The sequence below is a fragment of the Talpa occidentalis genome, unplaced genomic scaffold (genome assembly GCF_014898055.3).
Source record: "Talpa occidentalis isolate TD23 unplaced genomic scaffold, MPIMG_talOcc4v2.1 talOcc4.7, whole genome shotgun sequence".
In the NCBI taxonomy this organism is placed as follows: Eukaryota; Metazoa; Chordata; class Mammalia; order Eulipotyphla; family Talpidae; genus Talpa; species Talpa occidentalis.
The window spans coordinates 39,048,683-39,065,681 of NW_023605083.1; the positions used below are offsets into that span (position 1 = coordinate 39,048,683).

The 16,999-nt window shown below is 41.3% G+C and overlaps 2 protein-coding genes across 11 annotated transcripts in view; both read left to right on the top strand.

Annotated features, from left to right (window-relative positions):
* UNC13B (unc-13 homolog B) overlaps positions 1-5,148 on the top strand; it is a 208,664-nt gene extending 203,516 nt beyond the window's left edge. For all 8 annotated transcript variants that reach the window (XM_054689551.1, XM_054689553.1, XM_037494598.2 and 5 more), the window contains 4 exons: positions 721-868; positions 2,983-3,075; positions 3,239-3,398; positions 3,558-5,148. In XM_054689551.1, coding sequence (XP_054545526.1) covers positions 721-868; positions 2,983-3,075; positions 3,239-3,398; positions 3,558-3,843 — 687 coding nt within the window. In that variant the 3' untranslated portion in view covers positions 3,844-5,148. The remainder of the gene's footprint in view (positions 1-720; positions 869-2,982; positions 3,076-3,238; positions 3,399-3,557) is intronic.
* The window catches only part of LOC119232554 (phospholipid-transporting ATPase FetA-like), a 76,024-nt gene continuing 62,069 nt past the window's right edge, over positions 3,045-16,999 (top strand). For 2 of the 3 annotated variants that reach the window (XM_037494604.2, XM_037494606.2), the window contains exons 1-2: positions 6,431-6,478; positions 11,527-11,570. In XM_037494604.2, the coding sequence (XP_037350501.1) occupies positions 11,543-11,570 (28 nt within the window). In that variant the 5' untranslated portion in view covers positions 6,431-6,478; positions 11,527-11,542. Of the gene's footprint in view, positions 3,076-6,430; positions 6,479-11,526; positions 11,571-16,999 lie in introns of those variants that run through there. The other variant, XM_037494605.1, reaches the window with a different exon arrangement.

Consider the following 16,999-nt stretch of genomic DNA (forward strand, 5'->3'; position numbering starts at 1 on the left):
GTGGCTCCCCATGAACTTAGTGTGCTTATTCCCAAATTCTAAGAATAGTTCAGCTCACTTAGCTCCTTGTTTCTGTTCTTGAGTATTTTCCAGGAAATACTCTTTCACACTCTAATACTCCAGATCTATCTAATGTTTCCCTCTTCCACTTATATATAAAGTCATTTGGGTTTTCAAAAGATCTTTTTTCTGCCATTCATTCATTCATTCATTCATTCATTCAATCTACCAGGCAATATAGGCACTGTGCACTGTGTGCTGTGAAGGATACAGAGACAATCAGATATGGTTTCTAACCTCAAGGTGCTTATACTCTGGTAAAATAGTAATAAGGCAGGTACATATAAACTGTGATTCAGGGCACTTGGGAGATGTCATAAGAAATGCTTAAAAGAGCATTTCTGGCTATTCTCTTCCTGAAATTCTTCTACCCCGTATCTGCCTATCCAGATAGATCCATCCTTTAAACACCACATCCAGGACTGTGACCATCCCCTACTATTCCTGCCAGACACACAAATAATACTCTTCACCTGAAAGACTGACTCTAGCCCTGTGTGGTATTCCTGATCATGGTGTTTACTGAGTAGTTGTCTTCACCATAATCTTCAGGCATCTTCATAGAGCCTCTGCTCACATGTGGTTTCTCTAAGGACAGTGCTGGAGAACTGCTTCTCCGTAAGGGTAGGAGGCAATAGCAGGTGTTCTTTTGTCTTTCAGCAATACTTTCATGCAGGAGGCAATGGGCTGAAGAAAACCTTTCTGGAGAAGAGCCCAGATCTGCAATCCCTACGCTATGCTCTGTCTCTGTACACACAGACCACAGACACACTCATCAAGACCTTTGTGCGCTCACAGACTGCCCAGGGTAAGTGTCAAGGGCTCTGGGTCACCACCTCCTTTCCCTAGTACATCTCTATCCCTTAGGGAGTCAGTATCTTCTAGCCCTTAGGGAGGACTAAGGTATTTTTTCAGAGAGACTATCAAACCCAAGATTTCTTGAGGTACTTCAATGCTTATCTGCATCCACTACCAGACAGTAGACTAATAGGGAAATGTGCCTGAGACTTCTTTTCCCAGACATCTGCAGGACAGTATATGTTTATTAAGCTCATAGACTGTGCCCTGTCTATTAGGAAAAATCTGCAAAGGAAGCCTGAGAATAAGTGACTGGGACACTCATGAAGTCTCAGCTTTGAGAGCCTTAGTTAGAAGTTGTCCTGGAGAGAGAAAGCAAAAGACCTTCTAGAATCTCCAGTGTGGACAAGGAGAAGACTAAGAGAGGCAAACCATGGGAGCATTTGAAGGAAGGGCATAGAACATAAGTATCTCTGCATAGCTGAGCTTCCCACCTCATCAGTGATGTTGATTCACAGGTAACCCAGGCAGCTTGTTTTCTCTCAATGACTTCTGACCCTCAGAACCTCTTCCTACCTCCTGTTAGGTCTATCCATAACAACATATCTGCATAAACATGGCTCAAATTGAAATTGAGGGTCCTCCCAAGAAGGACATTTGTGCACATTTGTTATTGCTCTTTTCAGGGAAACCTGGGCCTGCTGCCTGGGTGAGTGAACCTGGTGGAGGAATACGAAAGCTTAGGGCCTGCTGAGCTGTGGAGCTGGAGCACAGAGCCGACCTGGAGGGGAAGGGGAATATAAGCAATTAGACTGGAGTTGATAGAAGGTGGAAAGATAGAAGGAAGCTACAGGCCTGTGCCATTTTCCACATCTGTTTTTATTTCAATTCCAGGGTGGGAGGGAAAAGGTGAGGGTTACAGAGAGAATTTAAGTGAATGTGTGTGCATTCATTACCCATTGCTTTATTATTTAAGGGCCTAGAAAATTAGAGACTACAACCGTTCTCTTCCCTGACCTACTGGTCTCAGATACTTTTCTCTATGTTTTACTACTTCTGCCCATGATTGGTTTGAACTCTGAACCATGAAGTCTAATTTGGAGCATTCAGAAGTGCCCAGCTCTTTGACGTCTTTCTTCACCCTACCTCATCTCTGTGCTCCCTCGAGAACATGTAGACCTATTCTAGAAGGCTGTTAACTCCTTAAACCTCTAACCCATTCTTCTTTCTCTGCCCTACTGCTGCTACTACCTCTTGACTTGCCTGTCCTCATTCAGTACATGATGGGAAAGGTATTAGGTTTACTGCTAATGAGGACATTCGACCGGAAAAGGGTATGTTTTACGCTGTGCAGATGTGATTCTGACATGAATTAACACTGTGAACTAAAATAAGTTACTTATGCTGGGAGTGGGAGAGCCAGGTCTCAAAGTTCAGAAACCCCATTCCAAATTGCAATTGGGCAATGTATTCACACAGCTCAGAATGGGGTTAACAACAGCCCTCAGAATCCTCCCACCTCTACACCTTAGAACAAAGGAGTTTTATATGGTGTAAGGGCTACTGGTGTTTTCTCAAAATAGAGTTGGGCCTCTTCTGAGAAGAGCCTGCACACTGGTCCTTTCTGGAAAGTGGGATTGGGAAAAGGTCTAGGTTTGAGTAGGATGAAGTTTTCCTGAACAGAGAGGCCTGCAGGAATCTGGGAATAGGTGGGAGGGTGCTGCTTTTGGCTAGAAGGCACCCATGTTGTTTCACTGAGACACTATGGGGTAGACAGAATTCTCAGATAAAGAGACAGGATGGCAATGCTATCTTTCTCCAACATCCTTCAATGAGAAATTCTTCAGCCTAGGAGAAAGGAGAGGTTTGGTGAAGCTAAGAAATTCCTGGTGGCTTTTTGAAAGTTTTTACCTAAACTGTTACCAACCTAACTTGTATTTCAATACACAGCCTCATTCTTTATCCCCTTTCCTTTCCCTTCTCCCATTGCTTACTTCCCTGTGGCGGATTGCATCTTGCTTTAGGATGTAGGGTAGTGCCTCCTAACTCCTCAGTTTTACCTGGAATAATTAGACCTGAAATCCTAGAGTCTAATAGGGGATCATCTGTCCTTCTGTTCCTCAGGGTCTGGTGTGGATGATCCTGTGGGAGAAGTCTCTATTCAAGTGGACTTGTTTACACATCCTGGTACTGGGGAGCACAAGGTCACAGTGAAAGGTGAGTAGCAGGTACTTAATGGTCTCAGACTTTCTTACCTAGTTACCTGGGGCTGCTGATCCCAGCCTTCCAATTCAGCCCTCCTCCAACTGGATTGCCTCCTGGGTCTCAAGAACTGGGAATGCCTGGTGGGATCCCTCACAGATTTCCCTTGTTTGGGCAGTGGTGGCTGCCAATGACCTCAAGTGGCAGACAGCGGGTATGTTCAGGCCCTTTGTGGAAGTGACCATGGTTGGCCCACACCAAAGTGATAAGAAGAGGAAATTCACAACCAAGTCGAAAAGCAACAACTGGGCCCCCAAGTACAATGAGACATTTCACTTGTAAGTTATGGGATGGGGTACCTGCAAGACTCTGGGGTGGGAGAGGTTTGGGGGATAATTTTGAAAGGGGAGAGGAGGAATGGGCAGGAGGGCAGTGGGATGAATTCAGTAGAAGACTCCCTCAGCTCTGGCCTCTTACCTTCCACCCTTTGCTCACAGCCTCTTGGGAAATGAAGAGGGACCAGAGGCCTATGAGCTACAAATATGTGTGAAGGATTACTGCTTTGCCCGAGAGGATCGTGTTCTTGGGCTGGCTGTGATGCCTCTGAGGGATGTGGCAGCCAAGGGCAGCTGTGCCTGCTGGTGCCCCTTGGGCCGGAAGATCCACATGGATGAGACAGGCATGACAGTCCTCCGGATTTTGTCTCAGAGGAGCAACGACGAAGTGGCCCGAGAGTTTGTGAAGCTAAAATCGGAGTCTCGTTCCACAGAGGAGGGGAGCTGAGCACATTGACTCCTGTGCCAACAACATAGCGCCAGTTCCACAAATCAGGGCTAATAGAAATTATGAGGTAGCCAGCTTAGGGTACTCATCGTCAAGAGGTCAACATAAAGGAAATGTCAGGTGATGAGAATATGATTTTCCACAGAAGGGTCATGAATCCCTGACCAGCAGGTACATGGTGCTAGCTGCTAGGGCTGTGGGACTTACCACATACGGAGATTTTCCTATGAAGAGGGAGGGATAGAAATTCTTGAGCCTGTCAGCCATTCTTGGTAGACACCCTTCCATACCATACACCATCTCTGCACTTCTCTATTCCACACCTTATCCAGTTAGACCCAGACATACCAATCATTAGAAGAACAAGTTTAGGGGGTCTGGAGTTTGTGGCTGGCTAGCTAAGTAGTTAGTCAGTCTGTGGGTATTTCTGAGCCCTACAGATTGGAATATGGCCAGGGCAGGAGCATACAAATTCAAAGTCAGACTCTCCCTTGAGAAGAAGTCACTGGTTTTGTATGACTTCAGTGAGAACAAGACTTTGAAATGAACAAGATACCTTCCAGAAATGAGCTGTGCAAATCTCTTCCCCCAGATTGTATCTGTCATGATTGTGACAAGGTTCACATGGTGCTTCAGAGCCATGAGCAGAATATTCTTTAGAACCTAACTAAGCACCAGGGACCACCTGCCCCCGGAGTCCCCCTACCTCACTCCTGCAGGAAGGGGAGTGATACTTCAGGACATTTGAGGCTGTTCTTATGTGTATGCATCTGAAGACTAGTAGAAGGTCTACAAGAGAGGGCTGTATTTTCTTCTTCAGTAGGCTATGAACAAAGCCAAAAATTGTGGAGACAAATATAGGAAGAGTCCTTTTCACTTATGGCCGTTGCCTTCTGGCTGTCCTCTCCCTTGCAGAAAGAATTTAGCCTTTGACTTCACTCCCCTTCATCTAGGCCAGCTGCTGTCCCCTCATAGAAGTTCAACCCTACAGAAGGAGCTTGGACTATGATTCCTCTGTATAGGCTGGATGGAGAGGGGCCTCAATACTCCCTGGAAGGTCAGAGACAAATCTTTTCAGGGGGTCTTTTAGACTTCCTAGGCGCTTGCTCAAAGATGTGTCATGATCCTTCACTATCCTCAGTAGCCGCCTCCTGGACCTCCAGAGGACTCTTCATTGTCCACAACTGGCTATGTTGTATTGGCTATGACATCAAACAAGAGACTAAGCATCTTTTCTGTTAATTATTGTATGTGCCATTATTGCAGGAAATTTTTGACTAGTCTGTAATAAATTATCTTATAGCAGCCTTTGGAGTCTAATAATTAACGTGTGGAAAGCTGTACAAATGACTATTCAATATAATGGTAAATTTTGGACCACTGGCACTTTGGTGTGCTCCCCCTCACCCCTTCTTTAGAGCCTAAAGTGGCTCTGGAGCAGTAAAGGAGCCAGTGGGCTAGTTTCTTGGCCCTGATCTGAGACCGCCATCCAATTAACAGAATCATGGGATCTAGGTCATCAGCTTCCTGAAAAAGGTCCAGAAAAGTTGGAGATGACATGTGCTAGTCTGTTCAATCTTTTCCCTTTGTCTAGAATCATGAAGACAACTTGGGCTATGGTAAGGCAGGGGGCCTGCTGGAGAGAGAGATGTCTATGGACTAGAGAGCAAAGACTGCCATGTAGAAGACAGAAAGAAGAGTAGGACTTGGAGTGCACATTGGCCTTTCCTTTGAGAAAATTCAAGGAAGAAGGCTGGAGTAAAATGACTACTCTCGAAGGAGGGGGAATCAGAGAAGCTGAAGACTAATTGCAAATCTGAACACTTTGTGGGATGGGCTGAGTAGGGGCACAGGGCAGAGAACTAACTCTGGCCTCCTAGTTCTTCATGTCATTTTTAAAACTTCCACCTTCTCTTCCCAACCCCCCAAATTGATTGCCTCTATCGTTTTTTTGTCTCAAATTTACCTTATCATCCCTTGTCTCACCTCAGTTCCCAATCCACACATGAAATTATGTCAAATAATTTATCTGTATTGCTGTGGTAATCTGCCTCTGTACTACCCCTGCTCTCTTCACACACTGGTTAGTCTCTTGTTAAAGCTGTCAGTGGTTATCATAGTCTTAAGACAAACTCCAAGACCATGCAAGACAGCACAAGCACCCTCCACCAACATTTTCTTGCAGTTCCTCTCATGCACATGCTAGTTTACACACACCGTACACTCCTGCCCCTCTGGGCTTCTGCATACTCTGTTCTTCCTTGTTGCAATGCCCCACAGCCTTTTGGGCGCTGACATCTGGAGGCCTTTTGGACTTTTACCAACGCTGGATCACCTCTCATAGCACTCTACACTGATTAAATTTACATCTCTCTCTCCCCTCATGAGTCTAGTGATATACCCAAAGGCAAGGTCTGAGAATTTCAACCCCATTTCCCAGAGGCCAAGGGCACAGTTCAAAGCCAGGGCCCCAGCTTCAGGTTTTTCGGAAACCAAGTGTGGAGCTGGGGGGGGGGGGGGGGCGCCTGAGGGAGGGGGCGGGGCCATGGGCGGGGCCGGAACCTGGTGCTCCTGCGTCTGCGCAGAAAGGGGCGTTAAGATGGAGGTCGCTGGAGAAGATGGCTGCGCAGTGACGGTGAGCAAGAGGCGCCAAGGTGGCGCCCAAGGAGAGTTATTGCCTTCTCCCAATAAACGTGGGAGAGAGACTGTACCCGTTTATTACCTCACATTTATACAGCTCAGTAGCCTTCCCAGTGGCTGTCAATCCTCATACTTGCCCCCAGCCCATACTGAAGTATACAGGTTTCCCAGACATTTCAGAGATGTATTTGTCCAGATACCAAGCAATGGGTATCTCTGTTCTCCTCAGTTTCCTCCCCAAAAGGCATACGTTTATCCACTTGCCTCATGAGGCAACCCCCCCAGCCCCAGAAATATTCCTCTTGACTAGGGGAGTTTGTCCACTTTCCTAGTACTATCCAGATTCTCTGAGAAGCTATAAAGCTTGTACTCTGACCAGAAAGTGGCATTTCCTCGCTGGTATGGGGCAGGAAACAGACTCCTTGATTGCCACGGGCTTGCAAATTTGAATTAATAGCTAACTTTTTAGAAACATTTCACATTTTTAATATGCAGATTTAAAGTTTTGGTTTTTGTTTTAATGGAAGATGTGTTAACTTGGAGCTCATGTTCCCACAAAGCCACTGGTGGTTGGTACTGAGAAGCAACTTAATTTATTGTAGATCATTACTTTTTTCCCCATACACAGGGATTTTGCATTATGTCAGTTTGTGACAACTGACATACAACTTTGGGTCTTTTTCTGAGCCAATTATTTGAACTCTTAATAGAAACTGAAATCTGAAGAGATTGAATATATGCTTAAACCTAAGCATAGGTCTTTGGCTTCTGTAATGCTCTGATTAGGATCAGAGGTCATCCTTGTAGCTCAGATCCAGGGGAAAGCCTGTACCAAAATGTTTTTGGTGAGAGAATTCAAGCAAAGTATCTGTAGGGAGATCCCTGGTGCATTTGATCTTGAAGAAATCCAAAGTGTTGGGCCTCCCCGGTGGCGCAGCTGTTGAACACTGGGTTGCGAAGTTGCCCACAGCCTCTGCAGCGCTGGTTCGATCCCCGGCTTCTCCCCGGCTTCTCCCCTGCCACTGGAGGAGGGTCTCACATGGCGCGCAGACCTCTCCTGCCACCGCTGCTCCCCTCAGCAGTGTACTTCTGTCCTTCTGCCTGCTCTGCTCCCCGCTCTGGCTCTGGTGAATTCTCTCACCCTCCCGCGCTTCTGACTGTACCCAGTGCTTGTATAAATAAATAAATGTTAAAAAAAAAAAAATCCAATGTGTCAACAGCCCTATGGGGGTGGTCAGGCCTGGGGGGATGATGCTAAGAGAATTTGGGTATTTAAGAGGTAGGGAATAGATATGATTACAGTTTTGTAAATACAGTTTCTTAATGTATGGTAAAATACACATTATGTAAGATTTACTATTTTAAGGTATACAATTCACTGACATCAACTGTATTTACAATATGGTGCAACCATCACTACTGTCTAGTTCCAGAACTTTATCATCACCCCAAAAGGAAAACCTATCCCCATTAAGCAGTCCACTCCTTAGTACCTATAATTTTGGAAGTATTTGTGGGACATCCAAATATAGATGTTAAATAGACATCTGGATATGAATTTTCAGGATAAAACCTAGACTGAAGATATAGATTTGTGAATTATTTGCATACTGATAGGGAGTTCTTACCCTGGGGGCTTGAATGAGAATCTCTAAATATCTTAAATGAAAAATGTGTGTGGATGAGAGTTTAATTTTATGAAGAGTATATAATATCAATTAGAATCCCAAAGAAATTTCTTAACCTGAACAAAGTTGCTAACCACTGATAAGTACATTAAGTGATGCCATGGGGATAATTAAGAAAATTCAGGGAAGGTAAGTAGTGAGAAAAGAAGAATGAGAATGGAAGCTTGGGTAACATTTAAAGTAAAGAGAGATCCAAAGGGTGTTCTCTTGAGTATACAAAACAAAATTCACGTCCACTTCAAGATAGGTAAAGGCTCTTAATGGTAAATGTTGTTTCCCAGTTATTATATCTCATTGCTTGCTTCTGCCAAACACCCAAATATATTTCACAAATCCTTTCATTTGTGTTCTTAGATTATCCCCTTATGTGACTAGGCATAACTTCTTCCCACTTTAGTCTTAATCATTAAATAGATGGGGTGAGTATCTTTTACAAAATCAATAGTGGAGAGTTAACTAAATTGTTATCATTTCCAACAGAGGGGTGTGTGTGTGTATCTAGTATATTGTAAACTTTATGATAAACCAGTGATTCTAAAAGTGTGGGCCTGAACCAACAGCATCAGTATCACTTGAATTAAATAAAGGAAATGTAAATTCTTGGGCACCATCAAAGACCTGTTGAATCAGAAACCCAGGGTGTGGGGCCAGCCATCCAGGTGATTCTGATGCATGTTAAAATTTGAAAACAACTATAGTAAACTAATCCTGGACAACTCTTCTCAGTCCATAGATTAAATGTGGGTTCCTGAATCTCATAATTTTTTAATGATAAGAAATCTGAATGATAACATTTTGTGACATTTGATGAATTCTTCATGAAAAAGTTGTCTTTGCGCATTTACATGTGTGACTTTCTCTGAGTTACAGAAACAAATGTCATTTGCTATGTGCTGTTTTCCCTTTGGTATGCAGTGGTTATCTTCAACAACATAAATTGTAAAATTTCCAGTTATTAAAATGCTGTGAAAAGGAAATAATTACTTCTGGGAATACCCTTTCTTATCCATTTGGTTGAAATCTACTCTTCTGTGGAGTAATATTCCTTGACTTTAGAGAATATGAAATGAATCTCACTGAAATTCTATCCTTCATATCTCTTTTCTATTCCATAAAGGAGTTTTCCGCTACATGACCTTACCTAGAGAGGCAATACCTGGGTTCCCTAGAATAAGGAGCTGTGGACCGAGTCTGAAGAGAACTGGACTTGGTCATTAGGGCCAATCAAGGAAGGTTTTCAGCTTCTACTAAACCAAGGGATAAGCCAGGCAATACAGTTTAGTTGTCTCTGTCTTTCCATGAAGATTATAACCAATTGAGAGCATGAATGATGTCTAATTTGTTTTTGCATGTTTGACCATGTCAGAACTAACACATACTAGGCACCAATAAACACTTACCAAAACCAAATTTAATATACTTAATCCAGAAGTTAAGACATAAAGATTTTAGTTTTGTCTGTACTCCTAAGCCACTATCAGTTAACCTAATTGACTTCTGATTTCCTCATCTCTAAAACAGACCCAATTTTGTCTTACCTAAGAATCTTTTTTTTTTTAAAGATTTATTTTTATTTATTTATACAAGCACTGGGTACAGTCAGAAGCGCGGGAGGGTGAGAGAATTCACCAGAGCCAGAGCGGGGAGCACGCCATGTGGGACCCTCCTCTGGGGGCCGGGGAGCAGCCGGGATCGAACCAGCGCTGCAGAGGCTGCAGGCAGCTTCGCAACCCAGCGCTCAACCGCTGCGCCACTGGGGAGGCCCTTACCTAAGAATCTTTATAAGAATATAAAGTAAGAATATACATGAAACTCTTTTTTAAAAAAGTACAAAGAGCTCAGTAAATGTGAAGATATATAATAATTTGGATTCAAATGGTACCTTAAAGGAATAATTGGTTTCTTCTGGATTGTGGAAAGAGAAAAACACAACAAAGCTAGAAGTCAAGAGATGCTGGTTCTAGTTCTGATCTCCTTTAAATTCTTTGGGTCATAGGGGTTTTTTTTGGGGGGGCGGAATTTGGTCTCAAATGAGGACTCACTAATCAGATTGGGGCAGAGGTCCTCAATTTTGGCTACACATTGGAATTACCAAGTGCCAAAAAATACTGATACCTGGAACCCACTCCCATAAATTTTATTTAATTGGTCTTGGATGTTTGCTGGGCCTCTAGATTTTTAATTCTCCTTGTGCAACCAAGGTTTTCTTTTTCAAATTAGAAAAACCATTTATTCAGATAAAATCTTACACAATGTCCAGGTTACCAACCATATACTACTGGATCATTTTAAGGACTATAAGCTCCAACTGCCAATCTTTCTTTTCTCATCCCATTTTAGAACTCCTAAGGGTTCTTGGACCACTGTTAGAAAATCATTGAAATAGACAATCTCTGAGACCTTTTCCAACTCCAAAACAATGTTATGGTCCTATATCTTCTGACCAAAAACTCTGTCCTATTTTTCTTAATAGCAGTCTGACCCAATTTCAGACTGGTTATTATGGAGGCTAGCTATTTACTTCCTTCTGATTACCTTAACTCTCTTGCTCCAAGGCAGTGAGTGGTCTAAAATTTAGTAGGCAAGAGAACCTCCTGGTTCTGGTCTGGTACATCCAGGGTGGAACCAGGTGTCTGTGTTTTTCGTGGGAACTTTTCATGCCATTGAAACAATTGGTCCTTGTACCACACTTTGGGAAAAGACTGCTCTAAGAAGTTCTGGGTATAAAGTAAAGAAGTAAGGGATGCTGAAATATAGGGACATAGTAGAATAGTGGATTTCTCCCTGAGGTCAGTGTCAGCTCTGACAACAAGGAGCATCTCGGCACTTAAAGATTTAAATTATACTTTCTCTGCACCATGGCATTTGACTTGAACATTCCTGTTGTCTTCCTTCTCTCCTTGTATGAACTTAAATAAGATCATCCAGAGAATCTTGTTGAATTTGTTTCTCTGTCTATCTAGATCTAACTTAATTCATTTCTCCAATCCTGTAGTGTAATATTTATAAAATATCACACTAATAAATAAAATGAAACAGTTTTCAGTTACTGCCTAGAAATTCACTTCACAATAATCTCTTCAGCTAGCCACCATACCATAAGAGATGCTATATAATAGTGGTCAAGAGTTCTAGGTAAGTAGGGATTCAAATCCTAACTCTGCCATTTTCTAATTGCTCCTGAGCAAGTGACTAAAGCTTGTTAAGCCTCAGGGTTTTTCATCTTTACAAGTTTTAGTGGAGATTGAATGAGGTAATCTATGTAAAGCATTTACTAAAGTGTCCAGCACACAATAAATTTTGACAAATTATTAGCAAGTCCTGGAATGACAAGAAGTTTTTGTTTTATTCTTAGATGGTGTATCTCTGAGATGAAACACATACAACCTTTTATTACAGGTAAGTGCTCAGCTCCTCTGCTGAGATACGCAGAGTCAACAATCAACAATATTTGCGCAGTAACACTCTGTACCATGATCTGCCCCCAAAGCCAGGAAATTGATCACTGGTGCTCTGAAAGGATTTATTAGAGGATTGAACTGCTGCTTAAAATTTTGCATCTCAGACTTGCATTCCCTCTGACCTAGTTAGAGACTGTTTTTGTTACAAAGGTGGTGATGGGGGAGGGAGAAATTATAAAGTTGAACTTGAGATTTAAAAGTCTGATTACAGGGGCCTCCCCGGTGGCTCAGCAGCTGAGCGCTGGGTTGCAAGGCTGCCTGCGGCCTCTGCGGCGCCGGTTCCATCCCCGGCTGATCCCCGGCCACCGGAGGAGGGTCCCACATGGCGTGCAGACCTCTCCTGCGGCCCGCTGCTCCCCTCAGCAGTGTACTTCGGTCCTTCTGCCTGCTCTGCTCCCTGCTCTGGCTCTGGTGAATTCTCTCACCCTCCCGCGCTTCTGACTGTACCCAGTGCTTGTATAAACAAAAACAGACAAACAAATTAAAAAAAAAAAAAAGCCTCTATTTTAAAAAAATAAATAAATAAAATAAAATAAAATAAATAAAAGTCTGATTATAATCACTGATGGTATTAGTTCACACTTGACGGTAGTGTTTGAGTGTTTTTTGAAAAGATTTATTTATTTATGCATACAAGAATTGGGGTTTAGGCCAGAGGTATGGGGAGGGGGTGGTGAGAGGATTCACCAGAGACGGAGTGGGGAGCAGAACAGGCAAACTGACTGAAATACACTGCTGAGGGGAGAAGCAGGTGAGACAGGAGAGGTCTGCTGTACCATGTGGGTTAGCTCCCAGGCCAGGATGGAACTCATGTCACAGTGGCTGGTGGTAGCTTGATAGCACTGAGACTTAACCCTTGCACCACCAGGGATGTCCTTGAGTAGTATTTTTAGAAGACAGTGTTTTACCTAAAGACTTGAAACACACAAGTAAGTAATTTAATTTTGAAAATAAAACAAAGCCATAAGTTTACTATGCCCTTTGTGTCTTTAGCAAAAGACATTTCCTCATCTGTAAACTTTCAAGGGGAAATAGAAATGATAGAAATGATCCAACAGATTTTCACTGGGCTCATTGATTTAATTGGGATTATTGATGTTATAGTTAGATGAGTCATGACTTGAACATTCCTGCTGTCTTCCCTCTCTCCTTGTATGAACTTAAATAAGATCATCCAGAGAATCTTGTTGAATTTGTTTCTCTATCTAGATCTAACTTAATTCATTTCTCCAATGCTATAGTGTAATATTTATACCCTTAGTGTATCAGTTTGTCTCATTAATACAACTAAATTTCTGCCATCATTTTAGAGAAAGCTTGTACTTTCTACCAAGGTCCAGAACTAAGCTCTACACATAATTCAACCAAGTGATTTTTTTTCTGGTTTTTGAGTTTTTTAAGTTTATTTTTATTTATGCATACAAGAACTGGGGTATAGGTGAGAGGTGCAGGGGGCGAGAGGATTCAACAGATACAGAATAGGGAGCAGAACAAGCAGATCTACTGAAAAACATTGCTGAGGGGAGCAGCAGGGAAGATAGCAGAGGTCTGCTGGGCTATGTGGTGTGGGTTAGCTCCCTGGCCAGGGATTGAACTCATGGCACAGTTCTTTGTAAGCATGCTTTTAAAGAATGTGAAAAACAGTAAAAAGCTGTGGGAATTTCAAAGAATATGTGTTTAAGGAGAAGAGGAGATTATTTTTGGTTTAGTGAAACAAAACCAGTTCTACTTGAACTACATTTGTTATAATTTTAAAAGCTTATCTTTGAGCAATGGATAGATTTTAGTTAAATAGAGGAATGTGAGGGTTACGTGAGAGAATCATATCAAGAATGAGAAGAGAGGGTTGTTAAAATTTCCGCATAATACCTTATGATCCCAAGAAGTGGGTAAGCTGTATATCTTTAAGCAATTTTGTTTTTCAACCTTTTCATCTACATTGAACAGCATTAAGTTTAGAGTTAGACCTGGAGAACAGATAGTCTGTAGACTAGAATTATGTACAATTATGTGCTTATTTCTCAGGTCTTTCTTCAGAAGTGAATATTGGCTGGGGAAGAGTAGGGAAGGGGGTGAAAGTGAACTCCACAGAATGGGGAACCATAATCTGGGTAAAGGTGAATGCTCAGGGACTCAGGACTTCCAGGCCCAGACAAAAGGTAACATTGGAGATAAAAGTTAGGAAGGTTGAATTCAAAGCACTAGGCAGAACAAATTGGGCCCCACAAAAGCATTAATGAAAACTGTTAAAAGATTTTTAATTGTGGTAGAAATCATAGCAGTACCATCTTCTTTCTTTTTTTTAAGGTAACAGTTTGCAAAACTATGTTTCAGGTGTATAGTTCCTCACCTCAATTACCATCTTAATCTTTTTTTTTTTTAAATCTTTTTATTTTTTTTTATAGAGGCATGTTTTTTTATTTATTTTGTTTGTTTGTTTTGTTTATACATGCACTGGGTACAGTCAGAAGCGCGGGAGGGTGAGAGAATTCACCAGAGCCAGAGCGGGGAGCAGAGCAGGCAGAAGGACCGAAGTACACTGCTGAGGGGAGCAGCGGGCGGCAGGAGAGGTCTGTGCGCCATGTGGGATCCTCCGCCGGTGGCCGGGAATCAGCCGGGGATCGAACTGGCGCCGCAGAGGCCGCGGGCAGCTTCGCAACCCAGCGCTCAACCGCTGCGCCACCGGGGAGGCCCCATCTTAATCATTTTTAAGTGTGTCGTTCGGTGGCACCTTTCCCCATCACCTTTATCCTACTGTTCTTTCCTTCTTTTCCCACAGTATTTATCACTTTTTAAAATAATTTATAGTTAACTTATTTATTATCTTATTGGTTATTTCTGCCTTTACTTGTAAAATGTAAGCACCACAAAGATAAGATGTTTTGTTCACGATGTATGTCAAGTGTTATAATAATAACTAGCACAAATAAGGTGCTTAATACATATTTACAGAATGAAGGGTAAAAATGTTGATGTAGGAAATTTGTCTGTTCTCTCCAAATTAATCTACAAATTGGAGGGATCCAAACTAAAAGCCCCACAGGAATTTTTAGAACATGACAAGTTGATTTCAATATTTATCTGAAAGAGAAAATGTAAGAGAATGACAAAAAAAAAAATTTTTTTAAAGAGCAAAGAGATTTGTCCTTTTCAACATCAAAACAAGTGAGAGTAATTAAAACAGTGGTGCTGGCACAGAAATAGAAATAGATTAATAGAAAGACAAGTCTTTAGAAAGAGACCAATGTGTATACAAGGGTATTTAATATAAGAAAAGGTGGCACTTCATGTTGAAGTGAATGATAATGGGATAATTGGCTGCACATCTGGAAAAAGATTAATTTGTATTCATGCTTCATAACATACACATTTCATGTAGAATTAAACAATCTGTAGGTTAGGAAGGTTTTTTTGAGGAAGAAAAAATAATCCTGGAGATCATGAAAAAAGTGACAGCCCGACTTGATTTTTTAACTATAAAGGATTCATACAGATTAATAAGAAATGGGTAGATGGATACAATAGATGAATGGACAAAAACTATGGAAAGGCAACTCAAAGAATTAATAAAAATAACAACCAAAAAATGTGTTCAATCTTACTAGCAATCATGAAAATAAAAATTAAGACTGTTAGATATAAAATTTTTTGGCCATCAGATTGGCAACATACCTTTAAATATATGCAGTGGTGGTAAATAATCTCTTACCCTCTAGTGACAGTTGTAAATTGATACTGTTTCATTGGGAGAGTGATTTGTGGTCATCCATCAAAATTAAAAATGTATGGGCTTTGGAACTTAGCAATTCTTTATATAGGTCTCTGATCTACAGAAATGTAGATTTAAAAAAAAAAAATACATACTCCATGTAGATAGATGTTTATTGCCACATTCTTCATAACAAAAACTCAGAAAGAGCCTAGCAATATGGAAATGGTAAAATAAAGTATGTACTTTTGAATTAAGTAACTGTATGTTTACTTTCGTGGAAACACTTCTGAGATGCAGTATTAAGGGAAAGAAATAAATTACAGAATAATATTCATTTATCCCATTTATGAAAAAATCCCCAATTTATGTACTTTATTTGTATAAATATGTGTAAATGTGTAGAAAAAGGCATGGAAAGATGAATACTAAACAATTAACAACAGTTCCCTCTGCAGAGGAATGGAATGCTGTGGTAGATATTATGAAGAGGGATTTTAGTGCTTTACATTATGCTTGTGTAAATTAAAAAAAAAAAAAAGAATGTATTTGGGCGCTATTTGTATATTTTTTTAAAAAGAGCAATAAAAAGATCTTACTTGAGAGATCTTGTGGTCTCTTACCTCTGCATAATTTAATTTCACCACATAGAGAGGCTTTTTGGAAGGTAAGCAGAGGGAAAGAAAATACTATTCCCGGGCCTCCCCAGTGGTGCAGTGGTTGAGCGCTGGGTTGCGAAGCTGCCCGCGGCCTCTGCGGCGCCGGTTCAATCCCCGGCTGCTCCCTGGCCACCGGAGGAGGGTCCCACATGGCGCGCAGACCTCTCCTGCTGCCCGCTGCTCCCCTCAGCAGTGTACTTCGGTCCTTCTGCCTGCTCTGCTCCCTGCTCTGGCTCTGGTGAATTCTCTCACCCTCCCGTGCTTCTGACTGTACCCAGTGCATGTATAAACAAAACAAACAAACAAACAAATAAATAAATAAATAAAAAACATGCCTCTATTAAAAAAAAATTAAAAAAAAGAAAATACTATTCCCTTTCTTCCAGTTCATAAATTAACAAAACTTTAAGACTTACAAGAGTAGAATAGCAAAAGGGCAAAAGCCTACAATAAACATTATTGGGAAATGATTTTTTTCCTGGTTATAAAATTTACCTTCTAATCAGCAATATTTTTATTTTAATCATTTTAGATAAAATACTTTAAGTTTATTAGCTATTTTCTTGCTTTCTTAAATCATATACTCAATAAATTTTAACTTTCATTTTTCAATTTTAACTTTTCACTTAAATTTTAGCTTTTGTTATGTATTGTGGTACTAAATTATTTCTAGTGTCCTCAAGAGCTTTTGGATTGTGTGGTGCTTTTACAATGTTGAATAGCCCCTCCTTGCTTATATTATCTATTGCTATGTCGCAAAGTAAGATTTAGCAGTTTAAAATAATAAACATTCGTTATCTCAGTTTCTGAGAATTAGGACTCCAGGAACAGCTTAGCTGAGTGATTCTAGCTCAGTGTCTGATATTTTTTCCCCCATGTGTGTTTTGGCTGTGATTGTAGTCATCTCAAGACTGAATCTGGAGGACACCTTTCCAAGATGGCTTACTCACATGGCTATTAGCAGGAGGTCTTTCTTTCTTTCTCACTACATTAGCTGCT